At 37.5% G+C, this 18,795-nt stretch overlaps 2 protein-coding genes across 2 annotated transcripts; one reads left to right on the top strand and one right to left on the bottom strand.

The window, feature by feature from the left end:
- Window positions 1-3,726: 3,726 nt before the first annotated feature.
- On the top strand, window positions 3,727-6,645 carry LOC110691990 (chalcone synthase 3-like). Its single transcript, XM_021868976.1, has 2 exons — window positions 3,727-4,005; window positions 4,809-6,645. Exons 1-2 carry the CDS (start codon window positions 3,828-3,830, stop codon window positions 5,798-5,800), a joined length of 1,170 nt encoding a protein of 389 aa, XP_021724668.1. The 5' UTR covers window positions 3,727-3,827; the 3' UTR covers window positions 5,801-6,645.
- Window positions 6,646-8,880: 2,235 nt separating this feature from the next.
- Window positions 8,881-11,868, bottom strand: LOC110691989 (trans-resveratrol di-O-methyltransferase-like). The gene is made up of 2 exons (XM_021868975.1): window positions 10,787-11,868; window positions 8,881-9,403 (listed from the first exon to the last, which is right to left on the bottom strand). The coding sequence occupies exons 1-2, from the start codon at window positions 11,576-11,578 to the stop codon at window positions 9,098-9,100; spliced, it is 1,098 nt and encodes a 365-aa protein (XP_021724667.1). The 5' UTR covers window positions 11,579-11,868; the 3' UTR covers window positions 8,881-9,097.
- Between the last annotated feature and the right edge of the window lie 6,927 nt (window positions 11,869-18,795).

Below are 18,795 nucleotides of genomic sequence, written 5' to 3'. Positions count from 1 at the left end.
ATGTCTGCAAGTAACTCAAACAACCAGTTTTTATTACGCTCAATTCTCGACAAGGAGAAGTTGAGTGGGCCAAATTTTCTTGATTTGAAAAGGAATTTGTGTATTGTTCTCATGCAAGAGCAAAATGAATACTTCTTGAGGAGAAAATGCCCGACACTCCCAATGAGGAGGTCACCCAGGTTACCCTTAACCGATGGCAAAGTGCCAATCGGGATGTCAAGTGCATCATGTTGGCCACTATGTCTCCGGACCTTCAAAAGACTTTCTTTGAAAAGGAGACGACTTTTGAGATCATTTCTGAACTTCAGAATATGTTTCAAGAGCATGCCCGAACTGAAAGGTTCGAAACCCATAAGCAGATCCTTGAGAGCAAGCTCAAGAAAGGAGAGCCAGTCAGCTCGCATGTTCTTAAAATGATTGGATTATTTGAGAACATGGAAAGACTCGATGCTGGGTATTCGACCGAGATGGCAATTGACATCATTCTCCACTCGCTGCACAAAGGCTATGATCAGTTCAAGATGAACTACAATATGCACAACATGGAGAAAACTCTCACCGAGCTTCATGGTATGTTGAAGCAGGCCGAGCAAACCCTAAAAGATAAGGGAAAGCATGACATGCTCATAGGAAAGGACAAGCCATTTAAGCGCTCGGGCAAGAAGAAAAGCTTTAAAGGGAAAAAGAAGAAGAATTTTCCGCCTAAGTCAAGTGTTGCTAAGAGTGGTAAGGACAAAAAGGTAGCCTCTTCTAAATCCGATTCCGAATGTTTCTATTGCAAGAAGAAGGGACATTGGAAGAGGGATTGCCTCAAATTCAAGGAAGATAAGAAGAACGACATCGTTGCTTCTTCATCAGGTATTTTTGTTATAGACTTAAACTTTGCTAGCAAAACATCATGGGTATTAGATATCGGATGTGGCTCTTACCTTTGTTCCAATGCTCAGGGACTAAGGATAAATAGGAGGCTAGAGAAGGGAGAGGTCGAGCTTCGGGTCGGCAATGGAGCAAGGATGTCTGCCGTATCCGTTGGAACTCTCAGTTTTTCTTTGCCCTCTAGGCTTATTTTAGAACTTGAAAATCGCTATCACGTTCCTAGAGTTACCAAAAACATTATTTCAATTTCGGCGTTGGACGCCAAAGGTTTTGAATTTCGAATTAAGAACAATAGTTATTCATTTTATTTCAGTAATGTTTTATATGGTAAGGCATATTCAGAAAATGGTCTTTATGTGCTTTCTCTAGACAAACAAGTTTATAACATTGATGATACCGCCAAAAAGGCTAAGACCATCGAGTCGAATCAAACCTACTTGTGGCATTGTCGTCTTGGCCACATAATGCATTAACATCAAATGCATCAAGAAACTTCTTCAAGAAGGTGTTCTTGACTCATTCGACTTGGAGTCATTTGAAAATTGAGAAGGATGTCTATTAGGCATGATGATAAAGTAGTCATTCTCCAACTTGGGAGAAAGGGCAAGTGACTTATTGGGTCTAATACATACGGATGTATGTGGACCCATGAGTACACCCACAAGGCAAGGTTATTGATATTTCATTACCTTCACTGACGACTATAGTAGATATGGTTATGTCTACCTTATGTCGAACAAATCTGAATCTTTTGAAAAAATCAAAGAATTTCAGAGTGAAGTTGAAAATCAACTTGTCAAGAAAATAAAAGCACTTCGATCGGATCGAGGTGGCAAGTATTTGAGCCATGAATTTGAAGATCGCTTGAAAGAAAATGGTATTCTTTCTTAACACCTCCCGGAACTCCACAATGGAACGGAGTATCCGAACGAGGAATCGAACCTTGTTAGACATGGTTCGATCAATAATGGGTCTTAGCGAACTTCTTATCTCTTTATGGGGACACACACTTCTAACTGCGGCACTAACACTGAACCGCGCTCTGTGAAAAGTTGTCGAAAAGACTCCATATGAATTATGGACGAATAAGTATACAAAATTTCAGAAATAGAACACCCCCCTAAAGCTTGGATTATTCCTAAATAATCAAAAGGTTGGATTATTAAAATTAAACGGGATAAAGGTTGGATTATTTAAATCAAATTTTCCTTTTATTTATGCATAATTGCATGTCATTAAGATCAAACCTATGCCCTGACTTGTGTGCTAGTCTAACTATTGGGAGTATTCAAAAACAAAAGGAGCACCTAACTTCTTTGACACTATAAATATCCAATATACCCTTTCTATCATTTATTGCACTGCTTTAGTTTATGATTGCAATCAAAATAATTGACCAAGTTTGTATAGTATTTTAGGAAAAATGAAAATAAATAATCCCACCTTTGCGTGGTTTGACAATAATCCCACCTTTTGATTATTACGAGTCAATCCCACCTTTGTATGTCACTTTCTTTTAATGAACCTTGACTTGTTGGTGACTGATTTTTGTAGGTTATATGCCACGTGTCAAACTAAGTATACAAACTAATTATACAAAATAAGTATACAAAATTTCTGAAATTTTGTATACTTATTCACACAAAAATTTAAGTGCTCCAAAATTGAATGGTTCAACATAGTGTTTTACATTAAGACGTCGAGTTTAATGCACGAATAAGTATACAAAATTTTGTATACTTATTTTTTTGTGTACATAAGTATACAAAATTTCAGAAATTTTGGAATTAGTTTGATATTTATGAGACAATAGTTCATATTTGTGGAACAATATAAATACTATTCGACAATAATGGGTATATCATCCAATTGGAACACTATTTCATGTCTATGGAACAATAAACCATATGTGTGGTACATTAGTTCAAATTTCTGGAACAACATAATTAAAATTCGAGAACTATGTGCATATCATGTAATTGGAACACTAGTTCTTATATATGGAACAATACATAATATTTATGGGACAATAGTTCATATTTCTGGAACAATATAAATACTATTCGACAATAGTGTGCATATCATCCAACTGAAATACTAGTTCATGTCTATGGAACAATAGACCATATGTGTGCATATCATGTAATTGGAAAACAAATTTAAATATGTAAAAAGTTACGTGTTTAAGTGTTAAATATATATGATTGCCTATTTATGTTTTGCTACGTAATGTCTAATAATTGATTCATACAAATTAAACATACATGCATGCGACATCTTTCTGACATTGGATGAAAATTTTCAAGTAATAATTAATTGTACGGATAGTTTAACTTGTAAGCCTACCAGGCTACCACAATATACTAAACAATTAAATTAGAAAATGTCAAGTCTTACAAATGACCTTGAAAATCAAACTTGAGATTAAAAAATTAGGGTCAAGAAATCAAACCAAAATAAACATATAAAACTCACAAAACAAGCTGAGTAACTCTAGTAAAAGTCAATGCATACACAAAATTATCATACTTTGGAATATTATAGGAATTAATTAATCGATTGGATAATTGTTGTAATAATATTTAATTGATTAAGTCAAAATCTACCAACGCAAAACTACGTACATAGTCTGTCCCCCCCCCCCCCCACCCCCAAAAAAAAAATAAAAAAAAATAAAAATAAAATCTATGTACATAGAATAAATTAGGTGACTTGCATTAATGCATGCAAGTGACAATATTTGACGTTAAAATAATTTATATTATTTATCATACTCCCGTATAATAAATTTCTACTATATATAGGCTTGATTGCCTTACGGAAAATTCATCATACATTAGCTAATTACTTGTTTAGCTTTTATAAATCTTTGCTTCAATATTATCTAAGAATTCCTTTGCTTTCATTTATAAATTATCCTAGCTTCAATATAATTAACCTTAGCTAAGAAAATGGGTTCTATTTATGAGATTCCAATGCCTCAAAAATCAAAGGGTCCGGCTACAATCCTTGCTATTGGCATTGCTAATCCACCAAATGAATTTAGCCAAGAAGATTATCCCGATTACTATTTTGGAATTACAAATAGCCAACATTTAACCCATCTCAAGGCCAAGTTCAAGCGCATGTGTACGTCTTATAGTTTGCTTTTTACTCATATTTTTTATCCTCTTGTTATTTGTTTATTGATTTATAGACACAGATAATTTAATTGAATATAATAACCAAGCTTGATGGAGTTGGTGGAAAGCTCACCTTGTGAGTTGTGACTTCTAGGTCACAAGTTCGAGCCTCCATAAACTACGTTTGCTTAAGAGTAGAGGGATTAAGGATAATATAAGGTACTGTAGAAAAATTGAAGAGGTAAGTAGATCCGACATGACTATATATTTTATAAGGTATATTAAACAAGATATAAAGTTAAAAATAATGGTGCGAGAATAATGGAAAATCGAACGTTGTGAATAAAAGTTACATGTAGATTGTTTTTGCATGTACGTGACTACAATTAACTACAATGGTAAGCTAATTGTCAAATTAGCTTGTCATACCACATAAACTTTTAAGTTAATTGTCATTTAAGTTAAATTGAGCTCCAATGACTAGCTATTAAGTTTATTTAATTGAATCCCGCCTCTTTAATTAATTTTTTTAAAATTTCATTTTATTTATTTATTTTGTCAATATTTTTTTCCTGTGCTAATTTGCTTAGCCAAGTTAATTGCATTTTCTAGCTCGAGTAATCAAGCTAGTAGCTGTTGATTATATAATGTACATTGTAAGCAAGTCCCTAGCTACAATTATTAAACTTGCTCTAATAATAAATGAAAATTGTACTTAGTATTGTATCTTATGATTCTTTCCTATTGTTACAAAATCATTAGATCATGATTGACATTCCTCACTTACATGCCTTTAATTTCTTATTTCAGGCGAAAAATCAATGATTAAGAAGCGTTACTTACATGTAACCGAAGAAACCTTCAAAGAAAACCCTCAAATGTGCGATCGCAATGCACCATCCCTAACAGCCCGTCAAGCTATACTCGCAACCGAAGTACCCGAACTCGGCAAACAAGCGGCTGAGGAGGCCATCAAAGAATGGGGGCAACCCAAGTCCAAGATCACCCACGTTATCTTCGCCACCAACTCTTTCGTCGATACACCCGCTGCTGACCAATACCTCGTCATGCTTCTCGGCCTTTCGCCTTCTGTTAAGCGTTTTGTTCTCCGCCAAGTTGGCTGTCACGCAGGGGGTACACTCCTACGTGTAGCCAAATCCATGGCAGAAAACGAACACGGAGCTCGTGTGCTGGCTGTTTGTTCGGAGATGAGTTCCACTATCTGTTTCCAAGCTCCTGATGAGACTAACCTGTTACCTCACACCTTATTTGCTGACGGGGCAGCAGCATTGATCGTAGGTGCTGACCTTGTTGAGCACGTAGAGCAACCAATTTATCGGATTGTGTCCGCTGAGCAGACTACAATCCCGAACTCTGATGGGGTTATACAAGCCCGCCTAAGGGAAGTAGGGTTAGTTGGTGAAATACGTCCGGATGTACCTATACTTATAGGAAAAAACGTCGAAAATATATTGATTGAATCGTTTAATCGATTTGGAATCAAAGATTGGAACTCCTTATTTTGGATCCCTCACCCTGGAGGTCCAGCTATATTAGACCAGATTGAAACTGAAATCGAGCTTGAGCCGAGCAAACTGAGTACTACTAGGCACGTCCTAAGCGAGTATGGGAACATGTGGGGTGCGACGGTGATATTCATATTGGATGAGATGAGGAAGAGGTCGTCGAAGGAGGGCAAATCGACAACCGGAGAAGGATTGGAATGGGGTGTGTTGTTTGGTTTTGGTCCTGGTCTTACTGTTGAAACCATTGTTCTTCAAAGTGTTCCACTAACTAATTAATTATTAATTAGTTGGGATTAAATTGGAGGAGGTCTTAAAGATATATTACATTACATCAAGCTGTTACATATCAGTGAAGATTGAAGAATAAAGGTTGAACTACTATATGTAGTATAATTAGTGAGTTTGTAGACTGTGTACTTAGAGAATAAAAAGTTTTCAATAACTTGTAATAATAATGAGTGTTGCTCATAAATTTATGCTAGTGTGTGCTGGTATTTATTTTAAATTTATTTTCTTAATTTTAATTTGTACAAGTATACTTTGTTTATTTTGTACTACCATCTTTATAACAAAAAAGTTTTTACTTTCCCATTTGAAATTAATATTATATTCACAAGTAATAATTAAGTAGCTTGCAGGGGATGATTTTACAGCGGTCATTTGAAAAATGACTACCATATTTATTTAATGAGGATGTTTCTACTATGGTCATCGTTATTGTGACCGTGACTATACTTAATTATGATTGGTTGATTTTTGCTTTATTTTAAAATCTTGGTATTAGTATTTTCCATTTTTAATTCATTTTCTTATTTCCAAAAATCAATTACTGATTTTCCGAAATTGTTTTTTTTTTGAAATTATTTTATTAAAACATATTTTTAATAAAACCCAAAATTAAGATTAAATAAAAAAAAAAAATTGTTCTTCAGAGTTCATCGATGTTCATCAATGTTCTTCACCGTTCTTCAAAGTTCTTCAAATTTGTTCATCAAATAATGAAATTAACTACAAATTTATTTTCCATGTCCCTTAAATTCAATCGCGCATCAATGGAGACAAAAAAAAAGGCCAAATTTATACAGTCCTTGCGCAATTATATTTTATTAAATAAAAAACGGGGTTCTTACGCATCTAGGTGGGTTTTTAATCCCTGAAAAATAGATTTTAATTGTATAATATCAATCATCGGATACGAAAACACCGAATTTATGTAAAAGAGATAAAAAAATTTAAGTTTTTCGGTAATCTATGTTCGTCAAGAAAATCTGAGAAGAAATCGTAACATATAATTTTAAGTCATTTGCAAAATCGGTCATTATATGTATGTGAAAAAAAAAAATTAACAAAATTTCGAAATCTAGGTAGTTCGCGAGGCAAATCGGAGAAGACAATCGCGATTTTTGTTTTGGAATACCTGTTTGATCCGAAAAAAAGAAGATGTAATTTTAATTTTTGTTTGTATATAAGACATGAACCCAAATGCTAATAGGACAATACTTATAAAACACAGTATTATTGTTTATTTTGTCTATGACCATACGTTATTTTGGACATTGCTAATTATTAGTTTATAATGCATTAATATCTTAATATTTTTCTTAATTGATAGCAAATAGGGTTGTTGTCCTCACTAGCCAGGTCACAATGTATGTTTACTAGGTTTGATATCAATGATCACTTATATATCTACTATTGTGGTTTGATTTCTATATGCATATACCTCAAAATTAAATTAACTCTCAATCAAACCACCTTTAGAGCGATCTAATGACAACCTAATTGTCAAATTAGATTATTATCTTTGTATCTATTGTGTGACCCAATGGTTGGATACTAGTTTGTTAATAATTAAAATAATGAACCATCTTTTGTTTATTATTATAACTTTACAATTAAGGATATTGAGACCAGTTCTATTTATATGAGTAATGTCATATCCTAATATTGGATGAATCCTATATAATAACCAAGTGAAAAAAAAAAGTGTAATTAGAACAATTACAATGGCAAACTTTATTTATTTATTTATTTTTTTAAAGAATACAATCAATGGCAAACTGTTAAGTATATATGTAAAGAATACAATCAATGGCAAACTGTTAAGTATATATGTAAAGAATACAATCAATGGCAAACTGTTAAGTATATATGTAAAGAATACAATCAATGGCAAACTGTTAAGTATATATGTAAAGAATACAATCAATGGCAAACTGTTAAATATACACATAAATGTATTTGTATTACGAATTCACAAAACCACAAATATTACGAATTCTCTCTAAAGCAACATTGTCTATCATTGTTTCCATTAAGAAAATAATATTTGGCCTCTCTCTGCAGCACCAGTACTGTATATATATGCCAAGAAAGTGTTCTCCAGCCAACCTCGAAGGGACACTCTCTCATTAACAGCGTGGCAATGCCCCTCGAAAGGTTTTATAAAAGTAAATGTGGATGTTCATATAGCTAATTCCTATATGGGATTAGGTGCAGTGGTGATAAACCATCGGGGGGAGCTTATTTGGACAGCGGTGAGACAAGTTGAGGGTGTGTGGGAAGTGGAGTGTGCAGAGGCATCGGCTGCGCATTTTGGGTTGTCGGTGGCTAGGCGCCTGGGTGTGACGCAAGTATGGCTGGAAAGTGATTCTTCTTCCGTGTATGCTGCAATCAATAACGGTTCCAGTGGTTGATCGCCAATTTGGTTAATTTATGATGATAATGCATGTTATCTAAGTTCTTTAATGCTTTTATTTCTTCTCATGTTAGAAGGACATGTAACACGGTAGCCCACCTTGTAGCAAGATGGGATACCCGTGGTTGTCTGAAATTTGTTTTTATGGGTCCGTTTCCGCAGAGTCTTGTACTTTTAGCAGATTTTAATTTAAAATATTCCTAACGTTTTCCTCAAAAAAAAAAAAAAAAAAAAAAAAAAAAAAAAAAAAAACCTACCACTTCCAGCTTTGTTTGGCAAGGGAAATGCATTTAGACATTATAAACTAGATTAGAATACACATTGTATGATTTGCATGTATGCATCATGTTCCCAAAAAAGAACAATACTTCCTCTGTTTTTTTTGTTTTTTACTTGCAACAGTTTAACTTACTTTTATATTATTCACATATCTCTCTTTGATTAACTTTGGTGATTTATAGGTTAGGAAAAATATAGTCATGTGGGATCTTGTTAGATTCGTCTCGATTTATACTTTTATAATATCAAATTTTTATAATTTTTACACATTGGTAATTAAAGTTCTTAACGATTGAAATTTTGCATTGACAAGCGTGAAAAAAGAAGTGTTGCAAGTATAAAAAACAGTGGAAGTATAAAATAAAAAATATTGAATTAATTAAACAAACAAATCCCATCTTCATTCCACTTAGAATTATTCAAAGGAAAATAACAACATACAAATGTAAACACGAATATTGTGTAAAAATGCGAAAGCATGATAAAAAAAAAACACACAAGTGCAATCTTAAAACGTACATGACCAGAAACTTAAAACACACCCATAAACCTTATACCACAATCACACATGTAGAAATCATCGAACAAGATTTTTGTTATGCAGGAAAAACCTCGATAACAGACCTCGACCCTAAAATTGGTAAAATGTTATAGTCACAAAAACCAGCCTTATCAAAGAGAAATTTCCATTGTTGTTCAGTTCTTTCTTTTCCTCCAAAAAGATACGACATTTGAATGTCCGCAAGAAACTGGGATCTGGAGTGATTTTCATTGTTAATTGGGATTCCGACTACCATATCTATGATCAGCAACTTTCCTCCTTTTTCTCTACTTGGAATTGCTTCTTTGCACTTTTCAAGTATCTTTATGCAATTTTCATCACTCCAGTTGTGCAATATCCACTGCAAAATTAAATTTCGCAGATAAATAAGCCCTTATTCGGATCAATTTTGTGCATTTCAATCAAACAAAAATAAATTTTTACATATGATAAATAAATATCCACTGCAAAAATAAAATTTATAGGAACCACGAAGTTATTATATCTGTAGATAAATAACCCCTTTGTTCTCAAATGGATTAATTTTGTGTATAACAATCTAATTAAAATTATTAGTCGAAATAACTTCTCGCGTCAAGATTTTCTCTCTTTGTAAATTCGATATATCATAGACAATTTAAAGAAATGTTACCTCACCATATGTCACCCGGATATGTCCTTTTTAAAAAAAATTCAACTCAAATATTACAACAAGTATTAAAAAAAATGGGTTGAACCCACAACCTTACACTTGAAAAGCAAAGGAAATACCATGTAAACTATGCAAAATCATTATTTATGCTATCATGATACCAATTACATGTATGTATGACGACCGACGTACCTAAATGATGAGAATAGGATTGGATTTACGGCCGGTAGCGTATATACATTATAAATACTTTTTGTTGTGCTAAGGAGTAAAGGACTGTAACCAAACTTTAGCCGCCCTCACCGTTTTTTTTTTATCTAGTATTTATGGACAAGATACTAGGAAGTATGGGGTAGGTAAGGAGCATGTATTTTTAGTAGGTAGATTATTATATCTATTAGATTATAGATATAAACAAGTTGTTTATCCCTGTTATTACGGATTACACATTTACACATGTACTAATCACTTGAAAGACAGTTACAACTAGTAGGTGGACATGTATTCCATTTAAAAATCACTTTATATGACAAAGGGCATTTCATACGACAAAGTCAAAGATACAACGAATATATAGGTGGACATGTCTTCCATGTAAATATCACTTTATACGACAAAGCTATAATATGTGAATATTTTACTTATACGAGATTGTTTTTAATTTGTTGGGTTAGGGATTCAAACGCACTAGTGCCAAGTTTTAAGGAGCATGTGTGAGTAGTGTTTGGTAGTTTGTTCGAGTCAAAAGGCATGCTATCATTAGTTGAGTTAATGTATCTTAGTGGGGATCCGTGTTTACCCACTAAGTCAGTATATGTTTCTTAATTTTAATTAGTAGTTATGATGTGTAAATTACTTATTAATAAAATACACATTATTACGAATTTAACAAGATCTCGTTTGATATATTTTTTATTTGTAGATTATTGTACACATAAGGTCAAAGACTCAAAGTTTGGTCAAATTAGAAAAGTTAATCAGATCTGATAAGCAAAATTAAGGTGAACTAAACAAGCCCTTAATTAACTTAACAGTTAAATCAATAATAAAAAAATAATAATAGAGGAAGTATAAGAGTAGTCTTTATTTCACCTTGAGTAAGACGACATTAGCTTGAGGAATAGATTTGAACATGTCACCGGCAACATAAGTCAAGTTCCTTATTTCATTTAGTTGTAAATTGTTGACTACATGTGGTTGATCAAACAAGATACAATTCACCTCAGGAAAAGCCTCAGCAATGGCTTTAACCATAGTACCAGTACCTCCACCAACATCGACGATGGATTCAATGCCTTGGATTAGGGCTTTGAACTTATTATTAGTCAGCAACAAGCTCGAGATCAATCGAGAATCACTTGCCATGGCTAGGTTAAACAAGTCATTGAGTTTGGTATCACTAGGCATGCCTTTGTACAAATGCATGCCTTGAGCCACGTGAAAAGAAGACTCACAAGATTGGTCATGACTTTGAAACCAACTAGCAAAATGGTGAGATGGTTCAGTTAACTGCGGAGTTATCCCTATAAGGGCTAAGGGTGCATGAGTAAGAGGGTGATCTTTTAAAAGGAGTTCGGAGTTTAGGGTAAGATCGTATGCTTCTTCTCCAGTCGGTAAAATTTGTGTGGTGTAGAAATTGTTGTGAACAAGAAGACGCATCATTTGATGCAAGGACGAAGCCTTGTTTGGATGGATCGAAAGAGAATTAGTTAGCTCAACAAGAGTCATGGGTTTGCCATGTTTTTTGATGGCATCTGAGATGCCTAGTTGAATGGCACACTTTAGAGCCATGGAATTTAGGAACGATAAACTATGGTTCCATATAAAACCTACTGCATCTAATAGCTCTTTTGTTTGTTTGTTGGAACAATGGTTTGGTTCCATTTTTTTTTTTTTTTTTAACTATATTTGCTTAATTTTCACAATTCTACTACAAACTGGTCTGAGAGAATGAGGTATATATAGGCTGTAAAATGAATGCTAGAAGCTCGGTCTTATGAGAATAGAGTACAAACAATATTTTTCTTTTTGATGTTCTACATACCCACTTTCTAATTTAGCCTATTCTTTTTAATTATTTTATTTTATTTTTTATTTTTTTAACATCCATACCACCCACCTTTTAATATTATCTCTGTTATTTTATTTTATACTTACTCCCCTTATTTATTAAATAATTTCTTAAGTTGCATATCAATATATATATTATAGACATCATGAATGACATATATTATATCACTTCATATGCTGTATTTTCCCTCTAAAACTCCCCCTCTATTTTTATTTATTTTCGTCAATGCCTTCAACTACCTATTATAAATTATATACAAAATATTCACCAAATCATATAATTATGATTTTTTTTATTCACATATTTCCCTAATCTATATTAAATATTTTCCATATCTATTAATTCGTAACTATAAATATTACTCCATATATCATATACATTACATCATATACAATATTGGTGGGTCATATATATATAAGGTTATTATTGTGTCTATAGAACATGTATTAGATTGTAGTTACTAAAGAGAATGATATGACAAGTATTAGATTGTATTGGTGAATGCTATAGGTAAAACATGTATTAGATTGTAATTACTAAAGCGAATGATATGATAAGAAAATTTTAGTTTTTTCCCTACAGAGATAGAAAATGAATTAGTCGATCTACTTCTCTTATATAGTTATGTGGATTATTCATTTATTTTTCAATTAATAAAATAACATTATAAAAATTAAAAGAAATGCAAATAACAAAATATGCTATTTAAATTACGATCCTTTATTTTTATATCGACCATTAGTAAATGAGCTCTTTATTACTAACTGAATTATCTTTGTATTTTTTCTACGAAATTAATAATTTGATTTATAAACCGTGCATCGCACTATGCTAGAAGAGTGAAGGCTAGGGAGTACATACTCCATATAATAATGTTGTAAACTTTCTAATGAATGTACTGCTACTTTCTGTTTTTAGTTGACACGTGTCTTTTATCACGTTTTAATGAACAAATTTAATGATTAACATCTTTAATTATATATCAACAAATAAAACTATAAAAAAGCTGATATTAAGAAAATTAACGAGATAATTCAAACAAGATCGCACATCACTATGTTTTATTAAACCTATAAATCACAAAAGCTAGTTGATTAGGGGATTTTGCTCCCACCAATCGGAATGCGCCACGTGGACCAATCAGGTCCTGCCAAGTGTCCCTCAGTTGGAACTGTCAGGGCTTGCCACGTGGCACCCGCTTATTCGTCCACCTTGGACCTATTATGACATGACACGTGGCATACTCCATGTCTAATGGAGAAACCGGCCACCCAGGCCCAACTTCCGAGGGAAGCCCAATCAGCCCTAGGTTAACCTAAACCTAGGATTGGCACGTTTCCCAAGGTTATAAATACCTCCCTTAATCCTCATTAAGGGGGATGACATGAATAACAGGCTGATCACGCTAAAAAAGCAGATTACCTACATTAAACACTCTCACCTAGAGAGACCCAATCACTTTAATTTCCGCATTAATTACTCGTTAATCAAGTACTAACTTGACCGTTGGAGGCGGAGCTCCCACCACCAGGAGTCTCCGTTGTTTTGCAGGTACAGGCGTCCGGTTCCAGTCTCGGAATTGTAGCTCTCCCGCAGGACATCAGAAAACCCCGAAACATTTAGCGCCGTCTGTGGGGAGAGTACTTCTGAGATGGCATCCAAGTCTGTACCGACTCCTGAAGAGAGGCGTCCCCTAGACGACCCTCAAGTTCAGTCGGACCACGATACTGAGAATGAATTTGAAGTTGAAGCTCACACAGCTTCAGACGGGACCCTAAGGGCCCGACGTACCCGTCATACCGAAAGGAGGGAACGGGAACATCTTCATACAGGAAGCGAGCCAGCAGGCGCACCGCCTGTTCGGCAACAGCCGACTGATGGATCTGCTCCCATCACAAGGAGTGAACTCATGACCTTCATGAGGGACTTTAAGGGAGAAATTCAAGAGTTGATCAACAAGAAGCCGCCTGCTCTGGACAAGGAGCAGTCAGCTAAGAAACCCTCCACTTCACTGAAGAGGAAGCCAGTTCAAGGGCGAGAGGCGACTCCTCATCCTAAATCTAGGAAGCGGGAGCCGACTGCCCTTGATTTCACAAAATACCGTTTTCCTACTCCAGGAAATAGGAAACCTGTTCGTCATATTCAGGCGGACGGGTCGAAGCAAACATACACAGACGCTCGGCTACTGCTAGAGCAGAAGAAGAGTGACCGATTGTCAGAGTCGGCCTCTACTTCAAACTTCCAAGACAGTCTGCGAAATACCTCAATGAGGCATACTCAGTCGTATCGTGAGAGTCAGTCAGGCGGCACCTCCCGTCAGTCCGGCTTTCATAGCGACCAGGCGGTACCAAACTTACCGTTTGTACCGCAACAACAATATTTTTTACAGCCACCTCCGTTTGGTGGACATGTAGCAAAAAATGTCCAACCTATGGACTGGAAGCTACGGTTGCTTAGACTTGGTGAACAGCCGTCGGCCTTCTCCAAGGAAATTACTGAAGCCGGTCAGCCGGCCAAAGTGAAAAATGTATTAGTAGGCGCCTATGACGGCACTACTAACCCAGAAGACCATCTTATGGCATTCACCAACCTGATGTACCTTCAAGGGTTGGATGATCCCACTTGGTGCAAGTGTTTCCCAGCGACTCTTAATGGAATCGCACAACAATGGTTCGGCAACCTACCGACTGGTTGTGTAAATAACTTCAGGACGCTTGCTTACTTATTCACCTCCAACTTCGCCATGAACATCCCTGCGAAGAAGACGACCCTTGATTTAGGAACAATTCAGCAGGGCGAGAAGGAGGGGCTCCGTTCTTACATCAGGCGGTTTAACCTGATGAGAATACAGATTCAAGGGTTACCGGATGAAGTAGCCTATACTGACTTTTTCAAAGGTCTCAAAGACGGGTCGACCTTCAAATTTGATTTGGTCCGAAAGAGGGTGGCGACTCTTCAAGAGGCCTTGATTGAAGCGGAAGCCTATATACAGGCAACTGATCTTTGTAGTACGGGAAAACAGTCGGACGGGAAAAGGTTCGACAAAAGAAAAGGACGACAGAAACAGTCGTCAAACAAAGACGAGAAAAGAAAAGAGGTCTGGGCGGCTAATTCCTCTAAACAGCTGGCCCAGAAAAAGAAAAAAGAATTCAAACCATACTCCCCAAAGTATGCGTTTAACAAGGATAGCCAGTTTATCCTAAAGGAAATCAAGGGACGGATCTCAATTGAGAAGCCGGTCCCCATGAAGGGTTTTGCAAACAACCGGAACCAAGATAAATTCTGTGCTTATCATGAAGATGTTGGTCATCACACCAATGAATGCATCAGTCTCATGCGGTATCTGGACCGCCTGGCTGAACAAGGTGATCTTGACACTTATGTCAAGAAATCTACGAGGAACACTTCCTCAAAAAAGCAGTCGACCAAAAAGAATCAACAGGCCGATAGCTCAGATACAGATGATGCATTCGTCTACACCATTGCAGGCGGCTTCTCAGGAGGCGGCCTCACTATTAGGGGAAACAAAGACAATATCAGGCGGTTAGATGTAAATTCCGTTCACCAAGAACGCCCCTCCAAATATTCATTTCCTGAGATTGTCATCACTGAAGAAGATCTAGGAGGGGTAAGAGGGCCGCATGACGACCCTATCGTTATTGAATGTAAAGTGGCCAACCAGAGAGTTGGCCGAATCCTCATAGATACCGGAAGCTCCTCAGATCTCATCAGTTGCAAATGTCTGTCGAAACTAAAATATCAGACTGATTGCATACATCCGGCATCCCACCCTTTAGTAGGGTTTGGAGGAGGAGGAGTCCACCCAGTGGGACGAGTGGATTTACCCATCCGCCTGGGCGAAAAAGGGGAAGGACGACACATGGTAGTCCGGTTCCTGGTAGTAGAAGAACTCTCGGCTTACAACATGATTCTGGGACGACCAACCCTGAATAATTCCAAGGCTGTTATAATCCCATCTCTTATGTTGCTCAAGTTTGAGAGGGATAATGGAACAGTCGGGTCCCTAAGGGGAGATCAGAGGATGGCCCAAGAGTGCTATCTCTCGGATGTCAAGCCCACTGTTATGGCCACTGGGTCGAGTGGTGGAAAAATAGACCTTGACAATGTCAAGGAGAGTGCGCCTGTTCAAAAAGCAGGCGGCAAGAAGAGAAAGGCATCCCAGACAGGGGCCGCAAGAAAAGACAGAAAATAGCAATCATTGGCAGAGGAGCGGTCGGATGAATTCCGCCCTCAGCCGGCTGGTGAGCATACGGACCTGATCCTAGACGACTCGCTTCCTGACCGAACAGTCAAAGTTGGGACGACTGCTCTGAGAGTCCTAGGTGACGACTTTCACAAACTATTGAAAGAATACAAGGACATCTTTGCATTCGAAGTCCATGAAATGCCAGGCATTAGTCCTGATCTGGCGGTACATAAACTGGTCGTGGATCGGAATAAGAAGCCGGTACGACAGAAGAAGCGGAACCATGGCGAAGAAAGAAGTCAGGCGGCAGCCGCCGAAGTTAAAAAATTACTTGATGCAGGGTTCATTCGGCAATGTTACTTCCTAGACTGGGTTGCAAATGTGGTGCTTGTTAAAAAGCCGAATGACACCTAGCGAATGTGTGTAGACTACACAGACTTAAACAAGGCGTGCCCCAAAGACAGTTACCCTCTGCCTAAAATTGATAACCTGGTCGACTCAACAGCCGGCCATGCTTTGATGAGCTTTATGGACGCCTACTCTAGTTTCCATCAAATTCCTTTATGGAAGAAAGATCAGGAGAAGACGGCCTTCGTCACTGATCAGGGGTTATACTGTTACACGGTCATGCCGTTTGGTCTTAAGAATGCCCCGGCTACCTTCCAGCGAATGATAAACATTGTGTTCTTTGATCAGATTGGGAGAAATGTCGAGGCATATATTGATGATATGATTGTCAAGACTAAGCTTCAGATAGATCATCTGTCGGACCTCCGAGAAACTTTCGCCACACTCAGGCGGCACCATGTCATGCTCAATCCCAAGAAATGTGTATTTGGAGTTGAGTCTGGGAAATTTCTCGGATTCCTTATCAATCAGAGAGGAATAGAGGCGAACCCTGAGAAGGTGCAGGCGGTCATTGACATGCAGTCGCCTCGTACCATCCGAGAGGTTCAGAAGTTAACAGGTTGTCTGGCGGCCTTGGGAAGATTTCTAAGCCGATCAGGCGACAAATTCCTATACTTTTTCCAGGCAATTAAGAAAAAGGAAAGGTTTGAATGGGGGCCGGATGCTGAGGCGGCCTTCCAGAAATTGAAAGTTCACTTGCATTCCTTGCCGAGGCTGGTCAGCCCTTTGCCCAAAGAAGTACTCTACATGTACCTGGCCGTCTCTGATCATGCGTTAAGTGCTGTTCTCCTTGCTGAAAGAGACGGCTGTCAGCTCCCGGTCTACTTTGTCAGTCACGTACTGAAAAATGCCGAGTTGAGGTATCCCTTAGTGGAGAAATTTGGTCTTGCACTCTTCATGGCTGTTAAAAAATTGAAGCCCTACTTTTTGGCACATGCAGTTGTTGTGTATACAGACCAACCTATCAAGCGGCCACTGACCATCATGGAGTCGTCAGGCCGAATGATCAAATGGGCCATAGAAATTCAGAGCCTCGAAGTTACTTTCGAGCCTAGAAAAGCAGTGAAGGGGCAAGCCTTTGCTGACTTTATTGTTGAGATGACTCGTCCTCCGGACTCTCAAATTACAGACCAAGTCTGGAAGGTATATGTGGACGGAAGCTCTACTTTAAATGGTTGTGGAGCAGGCGTCATATGTCAGTCGCCAGAGGGCGACATGTACGAGTATGCTCTACGCTTCAGTTTTCAGGCCTCAAACAATGAGGCAGAATATGAAGCTTTACTAGCCGGAATCCGCATGTGCAAGGCGGCAGGGGCAAGAAAAATAGACGCCTGTTCCGATTCACAATTGATAGTGAGTCAGTACAATGGCGAATACGAAGCAACCCATCCGGCCATGATCAAGTACTTACAGGCGGTCCGACAAGCAGTCGGCTCCCTTGAGGATTTCTATCTGACCCAAGTGCCGAGATCAGAAAACAACCAGGCGGATGCACTTTCAAAATTAGCATCATCCGCCTCCTGTGATACTCCTCGAACTGTTTTTTGGGAAGTAATGGAGAGGAGAAGCATTGAGGAAGAACCTATTGGAATCTTAGACAGAATCTCAACCTGGATGGATCCAATCAGGGCATATCTGACAAATGGTACCCTGCCGGATGATCATCAACAGGCGGTAGCACTGAAAAAACGAGCAACCAGTTTTGAAATAATAAAAGGAGAACTTCACAAAAGGGGGTACCTTCAACCTTTCTTAAAGTGTGTTACTCCAGAAAAGGGGCGAGAAATTCTAGACGATCTTCACTCTGGTTATTGTGCTTCCCATATAGGCGGTAGGACACTTGCTCAACGGGCAAGGCGACAGGGCTACTTTTGGCCTACTTTAGAAGCAGATGCAATGGAGATGGTGAAAAAATGTGACAAGTGCCAAAGGTTTGGCAAGCTAATTCACCGTCCGGCTACTGACCTCACTACCATTCATAGCCCACTACCGTTTGCTAAGTGGGGTATGGATATTCTGGGTCCATATACGCCTGCTACAGGCGGAAGGAGGTACATACTTGTTGCCGTCGACTACTTCACTAAATGGGTAGAGGCGGAGGCTGTAAAGGGAATCAAGACGAAGGATGTAATTTCATTCATTTGGAAAAATGTCATCACTCGGTTCGGGGTTACCATGTCTATGGTTTTTGATAATGGTCCCCAATTTGAGACGCATGTTCTCAAAAGCTGGTTGGGTGACCAAGGAATTTCACACTACTTTGCATCTGTCGGTCGTCCACAAGCAAACGGCCAGGTAGAAGCCTTTAATAAAATCATCTCAGACGGTCTCAAGAAAAAGATTGAACGAGCAGGCGGCCTATGGGCGGATGAATTACCACATGTTCTCTGGGCCATTAGGACGACTGAAAAAGGG

Source organism: Chenopodium quinoa, unplaced genomic scaffold (genome assembly GCF_001683475.1).
Source record: "Chenopodium quinoa cultivar QQ74 unplaced genomic scaffold, ASM168347v1, whole genome shotgun sequence".
Classification (NCBI taxonomy): domain Eukaryota; kingdom Viridiplantae; phylum Streptophyta; class Magnoliopsida; order Caryophyllales; family Amaranthaceae; genus Chenopodium; species Chenopodium quinoa.
The sequence above is the reverse complement of the archived record's forward strand: the minus strand, read 5'-3'. Positions and strand labels throughout refer to the sequence as shown.